General features: G+C 38.7%; 1 protein-coding gene across 1 annotated transcript in view; it reads right to left on the reverse strand.

The window, feature by feature from the left end:
• LOC126162029 (zinc metalloproteinase nas-14) overlaps window positions 1–19082 on the reverse strand; it is a 99168-nt gene that overhangs the window by 35878 nt on the left and 44208 nt on the right. Inside the window, exon 4 of the mRNA XM_049918257.1 lies at window positions 4588–4890. Coding sequence (XP_049774214.1) covers window positions 4588–4890 — 303 coding nt within the window. The remainder of the gene's footprint in view (window positions 1–4587; window positions 4891–19082) is intronic.

Below are 19082 nucleotides of genomic sequence, written 5' to 3' on the forward strand. Positions count from 1 at the left end.
AGTAATTGAATTGAAACATGTTGTGTTGGGCAGCATGTCAGCAACTGAGTAGTCCAGCTGTTTCTTGGCCATTCATGTGGACAGACAACTTACTGGTTGGCATGCCCATGTAGGAAGCAGCACAGTGGTTGCAGCTTAGCTTGTAAATAAGATGACTGCTTTCAGAGGCAGCCTTGCGTTTGACCGAGCGGGGTGGCGCAGTGGTTAGACACTGGACTCGCATTCGGGAGGACGACAGTTCAATCTCGCGTCCGGCCATCCTGATTTAGATTTTCCGTGATTTCCCTAAAATCACTCCAGGCTAATGCCGGGATGGTTCCTCTGAAAGGGCACGGCCGACTTCCTTCCCAATCCTTCCCTAATCCGATGAGACCTATGACCACGCTGTCTGGTCTCCTTCCCCAAACCAACCAACCAACCAACCTTGCGTTTGATGCAATAGGTGATGCCTGTGACTGCAGTGGAGTAGGTGGTGGTAGGAGGTTGTATGGGACAGGTCTTGAATTTATATCTTCTGCAGGGATATGAGCCATGAGGCAAGGGATTGGGAGCAATGGTGGAGTAGGGATGGACAAGGATTGTGTAGGTTTGATGAGTGGCAGAAAACTATTGTGGGGAGGGTGGGAAGGATAATAGGTAGGAATTCTTCTTTTCAGGGCACAACAAGAGGTAGTCAAAACCCTGGCAACCAATATGATTCCATTACCCCAGTCCTGGGTGGTACTGGGTCATGATGGGAGTGCTCCTTTGTAGTTGGATGGTGGGAATGTGAGATGTGGTAGCTGACTGGAGAGACAAGGCATGGAAGATCTGTTTCCTTACCCTGTAGGGAGGGTAATTTCAGACTGTGAAGGTCTCAGTCTCAACATCAAGGATGTGGCTTTCAGGTTGAGGAGGACCAGGTGAAGAAAATGTAGGAGAAGATGTTGAGCTTATGGAGGTGCAGATCAATTAATCAGATCCAGATGAATGGTCTGGTACTCTGGATCATTAGGAAGCATTCCTCTAGATGGCCCATGAATAGAGTGGCTTAGGATGGTGGTATGTGGGTGCCCGTTACTGTATCATGAATTTATTTGTAGGTGATGGCTTCAAAGGAGAAGTAATTGGGAGGGAGGATATAGTTAGTCATGGTGACAAGGAATGAGGTTGTAGGTTTGGAGTCAGTTGAGCATTGGGGAAGATAGTGTTCAATAGCACAGCAAAGCCAAGGGCATTAGTGATGTTATTGTAGAGGGAGATGGTATTAACTGTGATGAGCATATGCCACTGTGGTAAAGGAACGGGAACCGTGGAGAGTCAGTGGAGGAAATAGTTGGTGTGTCCTACATATAGAAGAGCAGGCTACACACAAAAGGCTGAAGGTGTTGGTTCATTAGAGCAGAGATTCTCTCAGTGGGGCACAGAGATTCTCTCAGAGGGGGTGCAGTAACTGTTCATAATGGATCACCCCTGTTTTTCACCCATCTATTCAAGCCTCCCTGCAAACAACACCTAGCAGCCCTATCCTGCTCCACCACATCCCAACAGGTTCTCACAGGCACCACTACATCTTTCCCCACCCCTAGCCTGCCATCTCTCCCCTTCCCCACCCCAGCCTCCTCCTTACCTCCACCACCCACAAATTGTTTCTTCCATCATATGCCATTACTGTATGCAGTCCAGCCTGAGTGGTTAGAGATGGTGATCATGTGTGTGTGTGATCTGTGCTTGTGCGAAAATAGTGAAAACGTGTTTTCTACTTTACAAGAAAGAGAGAGTTTTGGCTAAAATCTCAAGTATATATCAATGTTTTTGTTGGACCTGCCTCCTACTCAGTGTCTCCACTGTACGGTGAATGACAGTCTATTCTTTTCACAACATTATTATTAGATTTCAGCCAATACTTTTGATTTAATGTTCGTCATATCTGCACATTGACTTACTCATTCCTTTGCTGCAAATGTATTCTTTTTCATGTCTCCATTTTAAACTTTGACATTTTTTTATTTCTACTGAGCAGTTTCTTTTATTTCATTGCATTTGCATTTTAGGTACAGTCACTAATCCAATGCACTAATTAATTTTCTTCCTATTTGTAGCCCAGTTTATATAATCTTCCATGTGTCCCTATCTTCTGAAGCTATCTCTCTTTATCTTGATTTGTGACTGATGCATTCAACTACTGACATTTTCTTTATGTATTTGCTTTCTTTTACTTAGCATGTTGACATGCAATTTTTTTAGGATTTCTCTCTCCATTCGTACAATAAAAAATAAACAAAATAAAAAACCCTCACAGCGAGTTACGCAGAAAACATGAAGCACTTGAAGTATCTCCAAATAAACCGTGATTTCAACTATCCAAGGTAAAGCTTCATATGACTGTGACTGCAGTAGCCACCAGAAAGATCGCGGGAGGCGCACATTGGCACGGCGCGTCACGGACGGTAGTTGCCGCAAGTAGTCCCGTCCACCAGAGGGCACGCGAGAATTCGGACACGACCTCTGCCGGCATAACAACAACAACAACAACAACAACTCCAGCAGCACGGGCTGGCCCCAGTCAGTTAACATCGGGCATGCCTAGGACACAGTCCCGGTCTACGCTAAGTGAAGTGCGACGTAAACGTGAACAGTGTTACTACAGTGACCCTAATGCAAAGTTATAAGATATTCTGGCATGCACTTCACACTTTAAAACAGAAACTTCATTTTCATGAAAGTTAGAGAAGATATACTGAAGTCAGTGTCTGTGAGCTTATCTTTATTAGAAATCTACAGCTAATCTATTGACACCACACCTAATTTTATTTACTGTTGCTATTTACTCACTCTATTTCAAAACTGGCATTTTCATATGTGTAGTTCAACTACTTTGATGAAAAATGCTGGAAATACTTTATTTTGCTTCTATTTTAGAAAATAGTTTCAAATTTCTTTTAAGTTACCTTGTATATAAGTGGACTTACAAGGCACTATTTTCAGAAATAACTATCTAATACTTTAGACTTGTGCAATACACTTGAACCATTTATTCATAAATTATGATTCCTTGACTTGTCCTACATCCATTGTATGTAATGGATCAAAATTGAACAATAAACAATTATATCAAAAGTCATTATTTGAAAAATTCAACTGTTATCAAATAAATTGTAGCATTTATGTGAGGTAAAATTTGGGTAGAATATTGACCCCCTTTAAATTCTGAAATAATATCTGAAACTGCAAATCTGATCTGTACAGCCAGACATCTTCACGTATCATCATTTATTCTGTCTCCTCTTCTTGTTTTATTTCCCTAAAAGAAATCAATTTTCAGTCTGATAATCCTCCTCCTGTATTATGTCATATTTTTTTCACTGTATGAAGTTACTTATTCCAAACATTCATAAGACTTATTGTTAATTAATTTCATTTCATTGATTCACTCTGCTTCATTACTGGGAATAGTGTTATTACACACTGTTTTACATTTTAAGTCAGAAATTCATTTCACTTTAATGCCTTTAAAATTTTGTAGTTTGTTTGATATCTGTATGAACTATTGATTGGTTTGGAACTGATTAATGGTGTTTTTTAAATATAAATTGAAGCCTGTCTCTCACCTATCACTGATCCAAGTGGGACACAAAGAAATGTGTAACAGCACAAAGATGCTATTAGCTTTTGAAGTGAAATTCCTTTTTCTAGTTTATGTACACATTCGCGCGTGTGTGTGTGTGTGTGTGTGTGTGTGTGTGTGTGTGTGTGTGTGTGTGTGTGAGAGAGAGAGAGAGAGAGAGAGAGAGAGAGAGAGAGAGAGAGAGGTATATTATTTCCATTCTGGAGTATCCATTATTCTGATAGTATTATACATAGGGTCATTGCCCCCACTGTACAATCTCTGATATTTGCAATGTAATAGGTCAACTACTTCAAACTCTCTGACTATGCTATTCTTGAATTGAGAGATACAGGTCAATACAAAATACTGATTGTGATTTTTAGCAGTGGTACAAACTTAGTTGCAACAGTAGCTCTTTCCCCCGTGGGCATATTGTGCTGTCACTGTATTCTATAGCTTGAACAAGAAAAGCATGTGTCTGGTGATGAGGCACATCCTGATCCGTTCTGCTTTGGAAGGAAACTGATAAACAGTCTCATATCATGCAAAATGATCTTTAAAAGGTCTTACAAAGATATTTTACTCTACTGAGCACTTATGAAAAATAGAATACTAAATTTGAGATATGTATGTCACTTGAAGTAATTCCCAAATACATCACTGTCCTTCCAGGCCCACTTCCTGTGGCAGTGAGTACAGTCCAGCAGGATAATTTTGTGAAACATGAGATTACAACTACTCCTTCAGTTCTTATTGTCATTAAACAATGATCTTGTTAGCAGAAATTTTATCTGTGTTTTATAATTTTACTGAAATATCTGCTGAAAATTCATTATATTAATTTCCATATAATGTTTTACCTGGAAACCTGTTTAAAGCAGTTCATACACATTATTTTTAAAATTCATGTGTGAGATAATGTAATGAAGCATTATATTTTATTTTGAATTAGTTTCTTTGTTATACCTTAAATATATGTCCATGAAAAAATTGCTCACCTTCTTTGATATTTTCCCAAAGTATCTTGACATAATCATCACGGTTATGAGCACTCTGTTGGTGGTAGAATCCTAGAGCATGCAAAAACTCATGAATAACAATCCCATGATGTACACATCCAGGAGTCTGTAGATTAAGTACCTGACCACCATTTTTTCTTCCCACATATGACCAGCAGCCGGTGTTGTTCCCTTGTACCATGACAAAGTCTTCATCACCCTTTCTGTATGGTCGAATTGATACACAGGTCTTTTTCTTATAATCTTTGATGGCTTTCTGAATGATTTCAACTTCTTCTTCAGCTGAGTCAAAAAGTTAATTAACAGTTTTCATTCAGTTAATAATTTGTTTCATAATTTAACATACACATAAAAAAAAAAAAACTTTTGCATCACCTCAGTCCCAAGAGTTCCAGAACCAGTACAGAAAATTGGAACAGAAGTCCAACATAAACATCATTTCCGACCTCCTTATTGCTCATGAAAACCACACATTGCATGTTGTACCACCATACAGCAAGAACTTCAGAGGTGGTGGTCCAGATTGCTGTACACACTGGTCCTCTAATACCCAGTAGCACATCCTCTTGCGTTGATGCATGCCTATATTCGTTGTGGCATACTATCCACAAGTTCATCAAGGCACTGTTGGTCCAGATTGTCCCACTCCTCAACAGCGATTCAGCATAGATCCATCAGAGCAGTTGGTGGGTCACGTCGTCCATAAACAGCCCTTTTCAATCTATCCCAGGCATGTTTGATAGGGTTCATGTCTGGAGAACATGCTGGCCACTCTAGTCGAGCGATGTTGTTATCCTGAAGGAAGTCATTCACAAGAAGTGCATGATGGGGGACACAAATTGTCATCCATAAAGACAAATGCCTCACCAATATGCTGCCAATATGGTAGCACTATCAGTCGGAGGAAGGCATTCACATATCGTACAGCCATTACGGTGCCTTCAATGACCACTAGAGGCGTACGTCGACCCCAAATAATGTCACCCCAAAACATCAGGGAACCTCCGCCTTGCTGCACTCGTTGGACAGTATGTCTAAGGCATTCAGCCTGACCTGGTTGCCTCCAAACATGTCTTTGATGATTGTCTGGTTGAAGGCATATGCGACACTCATCAGTGAAGAGAACATGATGCCAATCCTGAGCTGTCCATTCAGCATGCTGTTGAGCCCATCTGTACTGTGGTGCAGGGTGTCGTGACTGCAAAGAAGGACCTTGCCATGGATGTCAGGAGTGAAGTTGCGCATCAGGTAGCCTATTGCACACAGTTTGAGTTGTAGCACGACGTCCTACGGGTGCACGAAAAGCATTAGTCAACTGATGGTGTTGCTGTTAGTGTTCCTCCGAGCCATTATCCGAAGGTAGCGCTCATCCACTACAGTAGTAGCCCTTGGGCGGCCTGAGTGAGGCATGTCATTGACAGTCCTGTCTCTCTGCATCTCCTCCATGTCCGAACAACATCGCTTTGGTTCACTCCGAAATGCCTGGACACTTCCCTTGTTGAGAGCCCTTCCTGGCACAAAGTAACAATGCACACATGATTGAACCATGGTATTGACTGTCTAGGCATCGTTGAACTGCAGACAACACAAGCTGTGTACCTCCTTCCTGGTGGAATGCCTGGAACTGATCGGCTGTTGGACCCCCTCCATCTAATAGGTGCTACTCATGCATGGTTGTTTACATCTTTGGGCAGGTTTAGGGACATCTCTGAACATTCAAAGGGATTGTGTCTGTGATACAATATCCACAGTCAACGTCTATCTTCAGGAGTTCTGGGAACCGGGGTGATGCAAAACTTTTTTTGATGTGTGTACTAATTCCTAAAAATTCAACTGATGCTTTGTCACAGATACTCCTAGTGTAGCATATTTCTTATTGTCTACAAATTAAATCCGATTTATGAAAGTAATATGCCACAAATAATAACTAGAAAAACTTGTATTGCACTGCAATCCAGAAAAAATATTGAAAGTGCATGCTTAATATACTTTTAGTACAAATTTGTAATTGGAATACTGTGCATAGAAGACATAAATCTGTTCAGTTGATCTATTTTGCTTATTAATGTGGGTGTCTGTATTTCGAGAACTTTTTTTTTAATTTGCTACCAAACAATAAGTGGCTGCTGTGTTATGTGTCAAAATTTCTCTCTCTCGCTCTCTCTCTCTCTCTCTCTCTCTCTCTCTCTCTCTCTTACTAACAAACTTCTCAGTTGCTTGATTTATGTTTAATATAAACAATTTCTTCAAAACATGTTGTTTTATGTTGATGCCTATAAAAATTTAATTGATGTGTTTCATACAGAATTGAGAACTGAAAATTAGAATTAAGAATTGAAAATTGCTGTAAAGCCGTGTGGCAAGTTGTAGCAGATTATAAACAAGCTTCTGTTGTTAAAGATGTAGACAACCACTTTCTTTGAAAAACAGTAAGTTAATCAAGGAAATACTAAGGTGCCAGTAGGAGATAAACAGTAGCTATTTAATATGATTAACAAAGCAAAACTTTTACTAGGTTACTTTTAATTGACATAAACACAATTAGTATTGCAAGTAAGCAGCACAGTGATAATTTATTGTTAATGGGGTCATCAGAAGAAAATTTCACTCAAGAAAATCAAAGCAATTTTGAGGCAAAATTGGCCTCCCCAACCTATCATTTATGTGTTTCTAAAGAGGAACTACCTGCATTGGTACCAAAAGCAAGGATAATGTGTATGATTTCATATGTGTCTATCAGTAGTACTAATATTTGGCCTCCTGAAGGTAGGTCTGTCCTAATGACCAACATTTCTGCCTCAGAATTGTTTTATACAGCTAACAAATTACATTTTTTAAGTTTCTTGCCTTTTTTTAAGATTTACCGTGACTCATTCCACATACCTGAAGGTTATTCTTCTTGATGAGATTTATGGACAATAATGAATGAATGAATGAAGATTTTGGCACTGAGATGATAACTAATCAAGTATTCCCTGAAACTGAAGAATTCAGAATGCAGGCAAGACGGTTAAGAATTGAGAGAGAAGTGTGGGAAGGAGAATACCCAGATGATTGGAAATTGTGAAATGCTTGGAAAAGTAGTGGTAGAAAAGAGCAAAACAATAAAATACAATAAATAGCACCTCAGACTGAATAAACTGGAAAATGAGTAAAAATTAATGAAGGAAATGAGAAGTGACATAGAAAGCAAGCAGGGCAATTGAGGTTGAAAAGAACATTAGCTATGACTGCATTATGACATTCTACACCTGCATCTACATGTATACTCTTCAAACCATTGTGAAGTATATGGCAAAGGGTACATCCCATTGACAGCAAAGCAGCACTCTTCTGGCACAATATGAGAAATGCTGAAAGCATGGGAATGGTTGCATTGTACACTGAAAATCATCATCCCAATAAAGCAGTGGCTACACGCACTACAAATTTATTTCACTATAATGCTGTGTCGCATTTTTGCCGAGTGTTGAAGCATCAGCAGAAACAAATGATGATAGATAGCTTCCTAGGAAAAAAGAATTAGTTATGTATCATGGATAATAAAGTACACAATAATGTATAACATAAAACTTTCAGTACTTATCCTGCATGGGATGCATTATCAAATCTTTCATTAATTTATATGGGATAAATGGTTTCGCTTAATGAGTGTCTCGTGTTACAAGTAAGATTCTGGAACAAATTATGCTCACTATGCAAGGTTCCACTGTATACTGCAGAATACTGAACAAAGTAACCCAGACATAAAGCAAATACATTATGAGAAGAGGATAGCCACATCAGCAACAAAATAGAGATGAAATGGTGTATAATGATTGAGCAGATTGGTAGAACTAGAGACATAATGGATGAGATATCTTTATGCATGGATGGTTCTTTGGAAATTGAGTGCAGTTTTAAAAAGGATCCTTAACAATCAGTTTATAGCAGTAACTGATTATATGGGGTTATCAGGCTCAGTTAATACAGTACAGCTATAGATTATATGAGACCAGGTATTACAAATAATTTCAGTAATATGAATATGACCCTCACTACAACAGAAGAAATAGCAACTATCATAAAATATTTAAAATGAAGAAGTTATGCGGATTATGATAAAATGTTAATTAAAGGGTTGTCTGCTAAGTTGATGAACATTTTAGATTATTTGTGTAACCTATCATTTGTCATTGGAACATTTTCCAATTGATTGAAATACATCTAAATGTACATCTACACCATACTCAACAAACCACTGTAAACTGCATGTCAGAGAATTCTTTCCCTTTCACCATCTAATGGGACTTCTTATTCCGTTCACATATGGAATATGGTAAGAGTGGGTGCTTAAATGCCTCTTCTTGCTGTAACTAGTCTAATCTCATTTTCTTAGTTCATATTGGAACTATATGTAGGGGACAGCAGTGTGTTCATAGATTCATAATGTCATATAAGTTCTTGGAAATTTGTAAGTGGGCTTTCATGGACCAGTTGTGTGTTTCTACAAGGATCTGCCTGCTCAGTATTTTTAATATTTCCATGACATTCTTCTATGGGTCCAGCAAACTGCCTTTCTTTGTATACATTCACTGTCACCTGCTTGTCCTATGTGTTGTGGGCCCCACACACTTAACCAGTATTATAGCCTGGGTCACACAATGTTCTGTAAGCAACCTGTTCTGTAGACTCATTGGACTTTCCCAATATCCTACCAATGAACTAAAGTCTGCCACCTGCTTTTCATATATGTGATCATTTGACTTCATGTCTCCATAAATTGTTACACTCTAGTATCTGTACAACTTGATGGACAGATCTTGGCTGTAATCAGTGATAAGGTACGAACTTCTTGTTGTAAGAAACTTCAAAGTAAAATTTCAATAACATCTGATAAGTAAGTTGTTTCACATACACTGATTCCAATTCAGACAAGTCATTGCTTTCAAATATTTCTAGGGTATCATCATCTGTATAAAACCATACATTCTATCCAAAATTTTATTCTTAAAAGTATGTGAATGAGTACTTCTTGCAAACTCAGTGCACTTAACATGAGTTGCCATTGACTTACCACTGTCTGCTTCCAGGGCCAGTTAATGATACAGTGCTGTGAAACCTCTCAAAAATACAAATTGAATTGTCAGTTTATAAAGCTAAGATTGGCATTACCAATTTTTAAAATAATGAAGTATAACCACTTCAAAGCTATATGAGACAGGTAAAAAGGTATATGGGAGAGGCAAAATACCCTCAGAGTTCAAGAAGAATGTAAGAATTCCAACTCCCAAAAAAGCAGCTGCTGACAGGTGTGAAAATTACTGAACTATGAATTTAATAACACAAATTCTTTGCAGAGGAATAGAAAAACTTGTAGAAGCTGACCTTGGGGAAGAACAGTTTGGATTCTGGAGAAATGTAGAAACACATGAGGCAATACTGAAAATATAACTTATCTTAGAACATGTGTTAAGGAAAGGCAAATCTTTGTTTATAGCATTTGCAGACTTAGAGAAAGCTTTTGACAATGTTGACTGGAATACTCTATTTGAAATTGTGAAGTTAGCAGGGGTAAAATACAGGGAGCAAAAGGCTATTTACAACTTGTACAGAATCCAGACAGCTGTTGTAAGAATCAACGAACATGAAAGGGAGGCAGCGGTTGAGAAGGGAATGAGACACAATTATAGCCTATCCCTGATATTCAATCTGTACATTGAGAAGCAATAAAGGAAAGCAAAGAAAAATGTGAAGTAGGAATTAAGGTTCAGGGAGAAAAAATAAAAACTTTGAGCTTTGCTGATGACATTGCAATTCTGTCAGAGATGTCAAAGAACTTGGAAGAGCAGCTAAATGAAATGGACAGTCTCTTGAAAGGAGTATATAAGATGAACATCAACAAGAGCAAAACAAGAGTAATGGAATGCAGTCGAATTAAATCAGGCAATGCTGAACAAATTAGATTAGAAAATGAAACACTGAAAGTAATAGATGAATTGTGCTATTTGAGGAGCAAAATAAGTAATGATGGCTGAAGTAGAGAGGATGTAAAACAGTCTGCAGCTGTGGTCTAATGAATTTGTGACTAGTGGTGGTTTAACAAACATGTGCACTTACAGATTATGTTGTTTTACAATATTTGAATGTGTGTGCTTGTACTGTGTAACATCATGAATGTATTTAACAGTACTGATGATGACATACAAATGTGTCAGCTTACATTACGTTGACATGGCTTAAAGCCATAATATCACTTGATAATGGCCTAATGCCGAAATTGCAACAGTGTAATAAAAACTTACAACAGTCACTGGTGGAAAGATGATGTCCTTCAAAAAATTCTTTATGATTGTGAATCCCAGCTACAACAAGTTTATTCATGATTCAGCCTATTTATGTGACTTGTTGTATATACCTGTAGATGCTTGTGCTTAAATATACATCTGTATCGAAATATAAAGTGGAAGTGTTCGATTTCAGGGTAGTAACCCATCTCATTCCCACACTTATTTTACATACAGTACCTCTGTTTCTCATCAACTGCCCCTCACCAATGTTTGCAACTGAGTTATTCAATTGTCTTTCACTGATACTATAGTCATAGGATATTAATTTCTTTACATTTTGTAATGTTCACAATTTTACTTGTATGAATGTGCAAGTTGCCTGTCGTTTTACCACTTCGAAACCTTATCAAGATCTTACTGAATATTTCTGAAGTCTTCTCAGACAGTGCTTCATGGTAGATAACTGCATCATTTGCAAAAGTCTAGTATTACTACTATTATTATCTACCAGGTCATTAATTAATAATGTGAGCAGCAAGGATCCCAACAAACATCTCTCGAGTATGCCTGAAGCTACTTCTACAACTGTTGATGATCCTCCATCCAAGATAACATGCTGCATCCTGTCTACCAAGAAATCCTCAGTCCTTTCACAAATTTTGTTTTATACCATACTCCATGTGATTGTATTTTCATTAATAAACATTGGTGTAGTTCTGAACTGAATTCTTTTTAGAAGTTGAGAGGTACTTCATCTGTCTGATTTCCTAACTTTCAAATGTCACATGAGAAAAGTGCAAGTTGGTTTTCACTTGACTGATGCTTCGGAGCCCATGCTGATTAACATGTGAGAAAAGTGCAAATTCATTTTCACAAGACTGATATTTTGGAACCCATGCTGATTAATATGGATGAGATCATTCTGTTGGAGATATCTCATTATATTTGATCTCAGAATATGTTCTATGATTTTACAGCAGTTCAATGTCAACAATATTGGATAGACATTTTGTGGACCACTTCTGCTACACTTCTTGATGCAACCTGTTCTTTCTTCCTACTGCTGGATACAGTTTCTTGTTAAAGGGGGCTATGGTATATTATGGTTAAAAGACCAGCTAATGCAGCCTCAAATTCTGCATAGAATCTGATAAGGACTCCACTGGCCCCTGAGACTTTGCTAAATTTTACCAATTTCATCTGTTTCCTAAGGCCACTGATAATATCTGCATCACTTATATTGACAATGGCGTGGGCCTAGAACTGGGGCAGTATTTGTATACAAGAGGGGAAAGAGAAATACCATCAAACTTTGTAGATTGTTTTTGTAGATTGTATTTTATTGGTCCTGTTGTCTACATAGCAGCTTATGCTTAAGACATTGGACAAGTCAAGTTATAAATATACAGGCTGAAAGTAATTTCAAGGCATACATATTTAAGCTTACAATAATACACTTTACACACAAGTATTTATATAACACATTTCATAAATTTAAATATTCTTCAATGGAATAAAAGCAGTGATGCTGTAAATATGACTTTAGAGATTTTCCAAATGTATTGACCTCAGTGATTGCTTTTATGTTTTCAGGAAGTTTGTTATAAAGCTTAACTCCCATGTGAAAAGTACCTTTTTGGCACAGTGCTGTGCTGATTTGAGTCATATGTAAGTTCCTGTTTTGTCTGGTAAAGTGCTCATGTATATCACAGTTTTTTTGTAGTCTCTGGTCCTTGCCTATTACATTTAATTTAAAGAACAAAAGGGTTTCCATAATGTATACACACGGTAATGGGGGAATACCAGATTTCTTAAACAGGGGTTTACAAGAGTCTCTAGGCTTGCACCCAAACAAGATTCTAATGGCCCTTTTTTGTAGTTTAAAAGTGCTATTAGCTATTTTAGAGTTTCCCCAGAAGGTGACCCCATATCTAAGACGAGAATGAAAGTACGCATGATATGCATTCAATACTGTTTTCTCACTACAGCATGATTTTAATGAACAAAGAAGATAACATGTTTTGCTCAGTTCTGCATTGAGACATTCAATATGCTTATTCCATCTGATGTTACTCTGCAGCCAAAGTCCTAAGAATTTGGTTTCAGTACTGTTACCAACTGGTTCGTCATTGATAGAGACTGATGGGATAAACATGTCCTTGTTAGGAACATTGTGGAATTTTAGAGCAACGGTTTTCTTACTGTTTATTACAAGCTGATTACTCTGTGCCCAGCTGCTAAGTTGTTTCGTGACCGTGTTTACTGTCTGCTGTAACTGTTCATCGTCGTCTCCTTTTAGTAGAATCGTGGTGTCATCTGCAAATATGATTGATTTGTGTGCACCAATATTTAAGCTTAGATCATTTATGTACAGAAGAAACAGAAGGGGTCCCAATACGGATCCTTGGGGTACACCACATTTTATTTGTTTGTAGTCAGATAAGTGATTAGATACAGTTTTTAGTCAGTTTCTGGTCAGTTTCACTTTTTTTTCACTTTTACAAGCATTCCCAAAAATTTTACAAAAAATAATATATCATTAATCATCTGGGTACAAATTATATATTGTTGAAAGGACAGTTTGGGCTTTCCAAAGAGTGTTGATATTGAGAAGGCTATTTACACATTTAGTGAGAGTGCATGAAATTACTATAAGTTATGAGCTACCAGTTATTTATGTGATCTGAGAAAGGCATTTGACTATGTCATTCACAACACCCTTATAAGTAAATTAAAATATTACAAAGTTGCAGGAAATTTTGTGAAATGATTCTCATCAGGAAATAAATGGTGTGAATAGGAAAGAGATCTTAAGCTATGAATCTTCATCTGAACTGGAATTAATTATGTCTGATGTGCCATGATATTCTATCTTAGATTCCTTTTCTTGAGTGTATCAATGACCTTTCAACAGTAGCATTAATGAATGATAAGATTGTTTTGTTTGTAGATGACACAAATATTTTGATAAATAGCTTATCAAATGCAGTTTTAGAAATAGCAATTGATGAAATTTTTATGGACATTAATAAAGGGTTTCAAGCCACTTAACTGTCACTAAACTTTGCAAAAACTTACTATAAACAATTTGAAAGCTGACAGAGGTTTCTAATCAACATAAGAATATGAAGAGAAGCAGATAGAAGAGATTGAAACTGTTACATTATTTGAATTGATGTATTTGTAAATTCATTTGGGAGAATCTTACAATAGAAATGCTGAGATTTCTGAACAAATCTTTGTTTGCAAAGCAAATATTGACAGACATAACTGATGTAGAAAGAAAAAAGTTGATACGCTTGACTTACTTTCTTTTCATAATGTCATACTGTATCATATTTCAGGATAGTTCATGAAACAAGGCTAAAGTTTTTGACCCAAAAGCGTGTAATACAAATTATTGAAAGTAATGGATTTAAAAAAATCTACTCACTGAGCAGCAACAGGAGAATACACATGTAAATGTACTGGAATTTGCAACATTTCAGAGCTCATGGCTCTGCCTTCTGGGAGAATCATTGAAGGGGAAAGAAGAGTGATGAAGGAAAATGTCTGGTGAGGTTTAGGAAGTATGGAGAGTTCAGAAAAGCCACCTAGAACCTCATGTAAGAAGAGACTTCCTGGATGGGCTGCGAAGGAAAGACTGATTGTTGGGGCCTTGACTGAATGAGATTTGAAAACCTGAGAGCTTAAAGGTGGAAGATAGGGTAGTATGCAAGATAGATTACGGACAAAATATCACGCATGAGTTAACAAGAATGGGAAGCTAAGTGCATTGTATTTGTTAAGGTGGGGGGAGGGGGGGCAGGGAAAAAGAGACTGGTCAGAAAATAAAAGATATAGAATATTAAAAGGGAGTGTAGAAGTTACTGAGAAGAAATGTTGAGACCATAAAAATTAATGCAAATTCAGACCAGGCAGGTGGTAAGAACCAAGGATGTGTAGTAACACTACTTCCCATCTTCAGAGTTCTGAGAAACTGGTGTGTGAGAAAAGAATCCAGATGGTAAGTGTGGTGAAACAGGCACCTTGGTGCACTGTTTTGCCAGTTGCAGTGATGGTATAGGTGCTGGTAGGAGGGTGCGTAGTGCAAGTCTCAGAGTGGGGACAGTCACAGGGATAGAAGCCATTTGATGGGGAAAAGGGAGCACAATTGTCTGACAAGGATATTGCAGAGACTGGGAGGGTGACAAAGGGCTATTCTAGGTGTGGTGGGCAAAATATCAGACAGAACAGACCTCATTTAATGGCACGATCTTAGGAAGTCATAGCCATGTTGAAGTAGCTGGTTAATACATTCAGGACCAGGATAATACTGAGTGACAAGAGGTGTACTTCTAAGTTGTCTTTTGGAGGGATCAGTAGTACCAGTATTGAATGGGGTGGCATGGGAAATCTGCTTTTGAACTAGGCTGGTGGGGTAAGTCATCTAATGAATGCTGATGTGAGACTGGTGGTATATTGCTATAAGGAGTCCACATGTGAACAAATACATTTGCTTGAATACCAAGGCTGTATGGAAGGGAACATTTGACATGGAAAGGATGGCAAATGGCACAATGTAAGTACTGTTGTTTGTTAGTAGTTATCATGTAAACAGACATGTGTAGCTGACCCGTGGTGAGGATGAGGTCAACATCCTGGTCCCCAAGGCTGTGCCTATGGCCTCATTGTATGTCTGCCCTCAAAGGTATGGTTGTTGTTGGTAAGAATGAAGTTACTTAAGGTGAGCAGGATGGACATCATATGTTTGGAATCAGGTGGATGCGGGTTGAGGAAATATTCAGCAGCAGACAGACCCTGCACATAGAGGCTGTTGGTACAGAGGGAAGTGGCATCAATGGTGACAAGCAAAGTACAAGGTGGGAGTGAAACAGACACAGATTTCAAACAATCTACAAAATGGCTGGTATCTTTAATATAGAAAGGAAGTAATTGTACTACAGATTGAAGGTGTTGATCAACTAAGGCAGATATTTATTCAGTGGGTGCTCTGAAGCCAGCAACTAAGATCCACAAACCCAATCATCATGTCTGTCCCATAACAGCTGGCTTCAAAGCAACCATCAAATGAATATTAGCCTTAGTTGAGCAACACCTGTAACCTACATTACAAAGACATCCCTCCTATATTAAAGACACCAACCATTTTATAGACTGACTTAAGTCTGTGCCCATCCCACTCCCACTGCACACCTTGCTTGTCACTGTTGATGACACCTTCCTCTATACCTACATCACTATGTACATGGTTCATCTACTGCTGAACATTTCCTCAATAAGTGTCCCCCTGATTCCTGACCTATGTCATCTTTCCTGCTCTTTTTTTTCCTGGGATCCACAAGCCTTTCGCCCCTTGTTTTGTTTAGATGCATAGATGACACTTTTGCCACATGGATTCATGGTGAGGCTGACCTGTTAAAATTCTTGTAATCTCTAAATACATTCTTCCAATTAAATGTAATTTGTCCCATTATGAATCCTGTGCCACTTTCCTTGATGTTGACCTCATCCTCAGTGAGGATCATCTATATACTCCTGTTCACACAAAAGCTACTAACAAACAATAGTGTTTAATTGTTAACAGTTGCCATGCTTTCCATATCAAATGTTCCCTCCCACACACCCTTGGCATACAAGGCAAATGTATTTGTTCATATGTGGACTCTTTACTGGCATACACCATCAGTCTCATCTCAGCCTTCACTGGATGTAATTACCCCACTATGTAGCTCAGATCTCCTGGGCCATCACATCCAATCCTGATACTGCAGATTCCCCCCTCCCCCCCCCCCCCAAAAAAAAGAAAGAAAAATAACAGCCTGGGTGTACACCTCTTGTTACCTAGTATTATCCTGTTCTTGAATGTATTAGGCAGCTATTTTGACAAGGCTATGGCTTCCTAAAATCATGCTATGAAATAAGGTCCATTCTGTCTGACATTTTACGCACCACACATAGAATAGCTTTTTATTGGCCTTCTGATTCAGCTATATTCTTGTCAGACCCTGTGCTGCTACCACACCCATTTCCCTACCCATTGGCTCCTACTCCTGTGACTGTTGCCCTATGCATCCTTCTACCATCACCAGTACCATCACTGTAACTGGAAAAACTTATACATACTATCAAGGAAGATCCATCTGTGAAACAACACATCATGTACCAGCTGTTACATAAATATTGTTTGGCATTTTACATTGGCATGGCTACCACTAAGTTATCAGTTAGAATGAATGGGCATAGACAGGGGCTGTATATTTGCAACACATCATATCCTATTGCAAAGTGTGCTCTATAACATGATAGTGGCAGAGCCTGTTTCACCACATATGCCATATGGATTCTTCCTCCACACACCAGTTTCTCAGAACTTCGCAGTTGGGAAGTATTGTTACAACATTTCTTATCACCCACCTGGCTTTAATGTACATTCATTTTTACAGTCTCAACATTGTTGTGACTTAGCAAGACAGCCAAGTCACTATGCGAGGATGCCGAAATGCACGCTATAAGCTCACGCAGGCTGGCGTGAGATCTGGAACAGGTCAGAGAAATAAGACTAGCCAAACAAGAGTAACTGGTAGAATACTTAACTTTAATCCACAATTGGTGAACATCGCTCTTGTTGATACATTATATAATCTCAATATAAACTGGTCATAGCGCCTTGCTAGGTCATAGCAAATGACGTAGCTGAAGGCTATGCTAACTATCATCTCGGCAAATGAGAGCGTAGTTGTCAGTGTAGCATCGCTAGCAAAGTCGTCTGTACAACTGGGGCGAGTGCTAGGATGTCTCTCTAGACCTGCCGTGTGGCGGCGCTCGGTCTGCAATCACTGACAGTGGCGACACGCGGGTTCGACGTATACTAGCGGACCGCGGCCGATTTAAAGGCTACCACCTAGCAAGTGTGGTGTCTGGCAGTGACACCACAAACATTTCATGTCAATAATTATTCCTTTCTCTACTGCCTATTAGTTTTCTATATCTTTTATTTTCTGACCTGTCAAATTTACCCTGACCCCCTCTTCTACCACATACAGTGCATCTAGATTTACACTCTTATTAACTCCTGCATGATGTTACTATGAACTAGCCAACACCACATAACAGGAATGCTGTGTAATACCTGATTGGTCAGCTTCATTGCAGTAATGCAAATCGTTGTAAGTAAACATTACAAATTGAGAAAATCTTTTCTTTAAAGTAGATTGTAGAAGTACTAAACAAATGTTTTTTTTTTTTAATTTCCTCCCCCCTTCCCTTCCCCAATGTCAATAGCAGGGTCAGCTGGATAAGACAGTTACCAAAAATGAGTAAATTTTGTTGCTTGTGTACTTTCCCATATCTGAACATAATTCTCTACCCAATATTTTAAACAGCATCAGTTAAGATGCATTAATTCTACAGTATATTCCATGCTGTTGTGGCACAAAACATGGCACACATTCTGTACCTGTTGCAGAAGATGCCACACAGCTGACATCGTCACCAGCATTCTAGCTGCTACCAACATTATGCTTGTTTCACTGTAGCCGTCAGGTGTTGGCTGTCCAGTTTGCTGAATCAGAATTGCAGTAACCAGCACTATGTAACACCACTGCTAACAACAGCAGAACAACCCATCACAAATGGACTGGTCATATGTACCCAGCCAACCACAAAATAATTGTTTGGTATCCACTGGGCAGCCACTCATTGACCACCTCTAATATGTCAAGGGCCATGAGACATACGAGTCCAAGGATTGGTGCCACTTGTGCTGCCTCTACTCATGCTCTGTAGTGTGGTAGCTATAATGCTGTGTGGCCTTGAGCAGTGGCTCTGACAGTGAGAATGCCACTTCCGCTACAAGTTGTGCCTGATGCAGAGCTGCATAAGATGCCATCAGCCTAGTATAGTAACTTGGGCCACATCCAGTTGCTGTACTGTTGCTTCCAATTACACTCACAGACAGTGGGCATCTATTTGCCACTGGCAACATTATGAATATCATGTCCCATTTTGACTATAAGAGTTCAACACAATTGCTGGGATTCCTGCTGAGTTGCTGTAGCCTCCATTCCCAGCATCTCATCTCTGAGATCATGGCAGACATCAACACAGACAGTTAACCTTTAGTTTGGCTTACTCTCCTCCATATTCCCCTACTGCTATGATAATCATGATACTGAAATGGACACTTTTGATCCTACACACTGA

Source organism: Schistocerca cancellata, chromosome 1, assembly GCF_023864275.1.
Source record: "Schistocerca cancellata isolate TAMUIC-IGC-003103 chromosome 1, iqSchCanc2.1, whole genome shotgun sequence".
Taxonomy (NCBI): domain Eukaryota; kingdom Metazoa; phylum Arthropoda; class Insecta; order Orthoptera; family Acrididae; genus Schistocerca; species Schistocerca cancellata.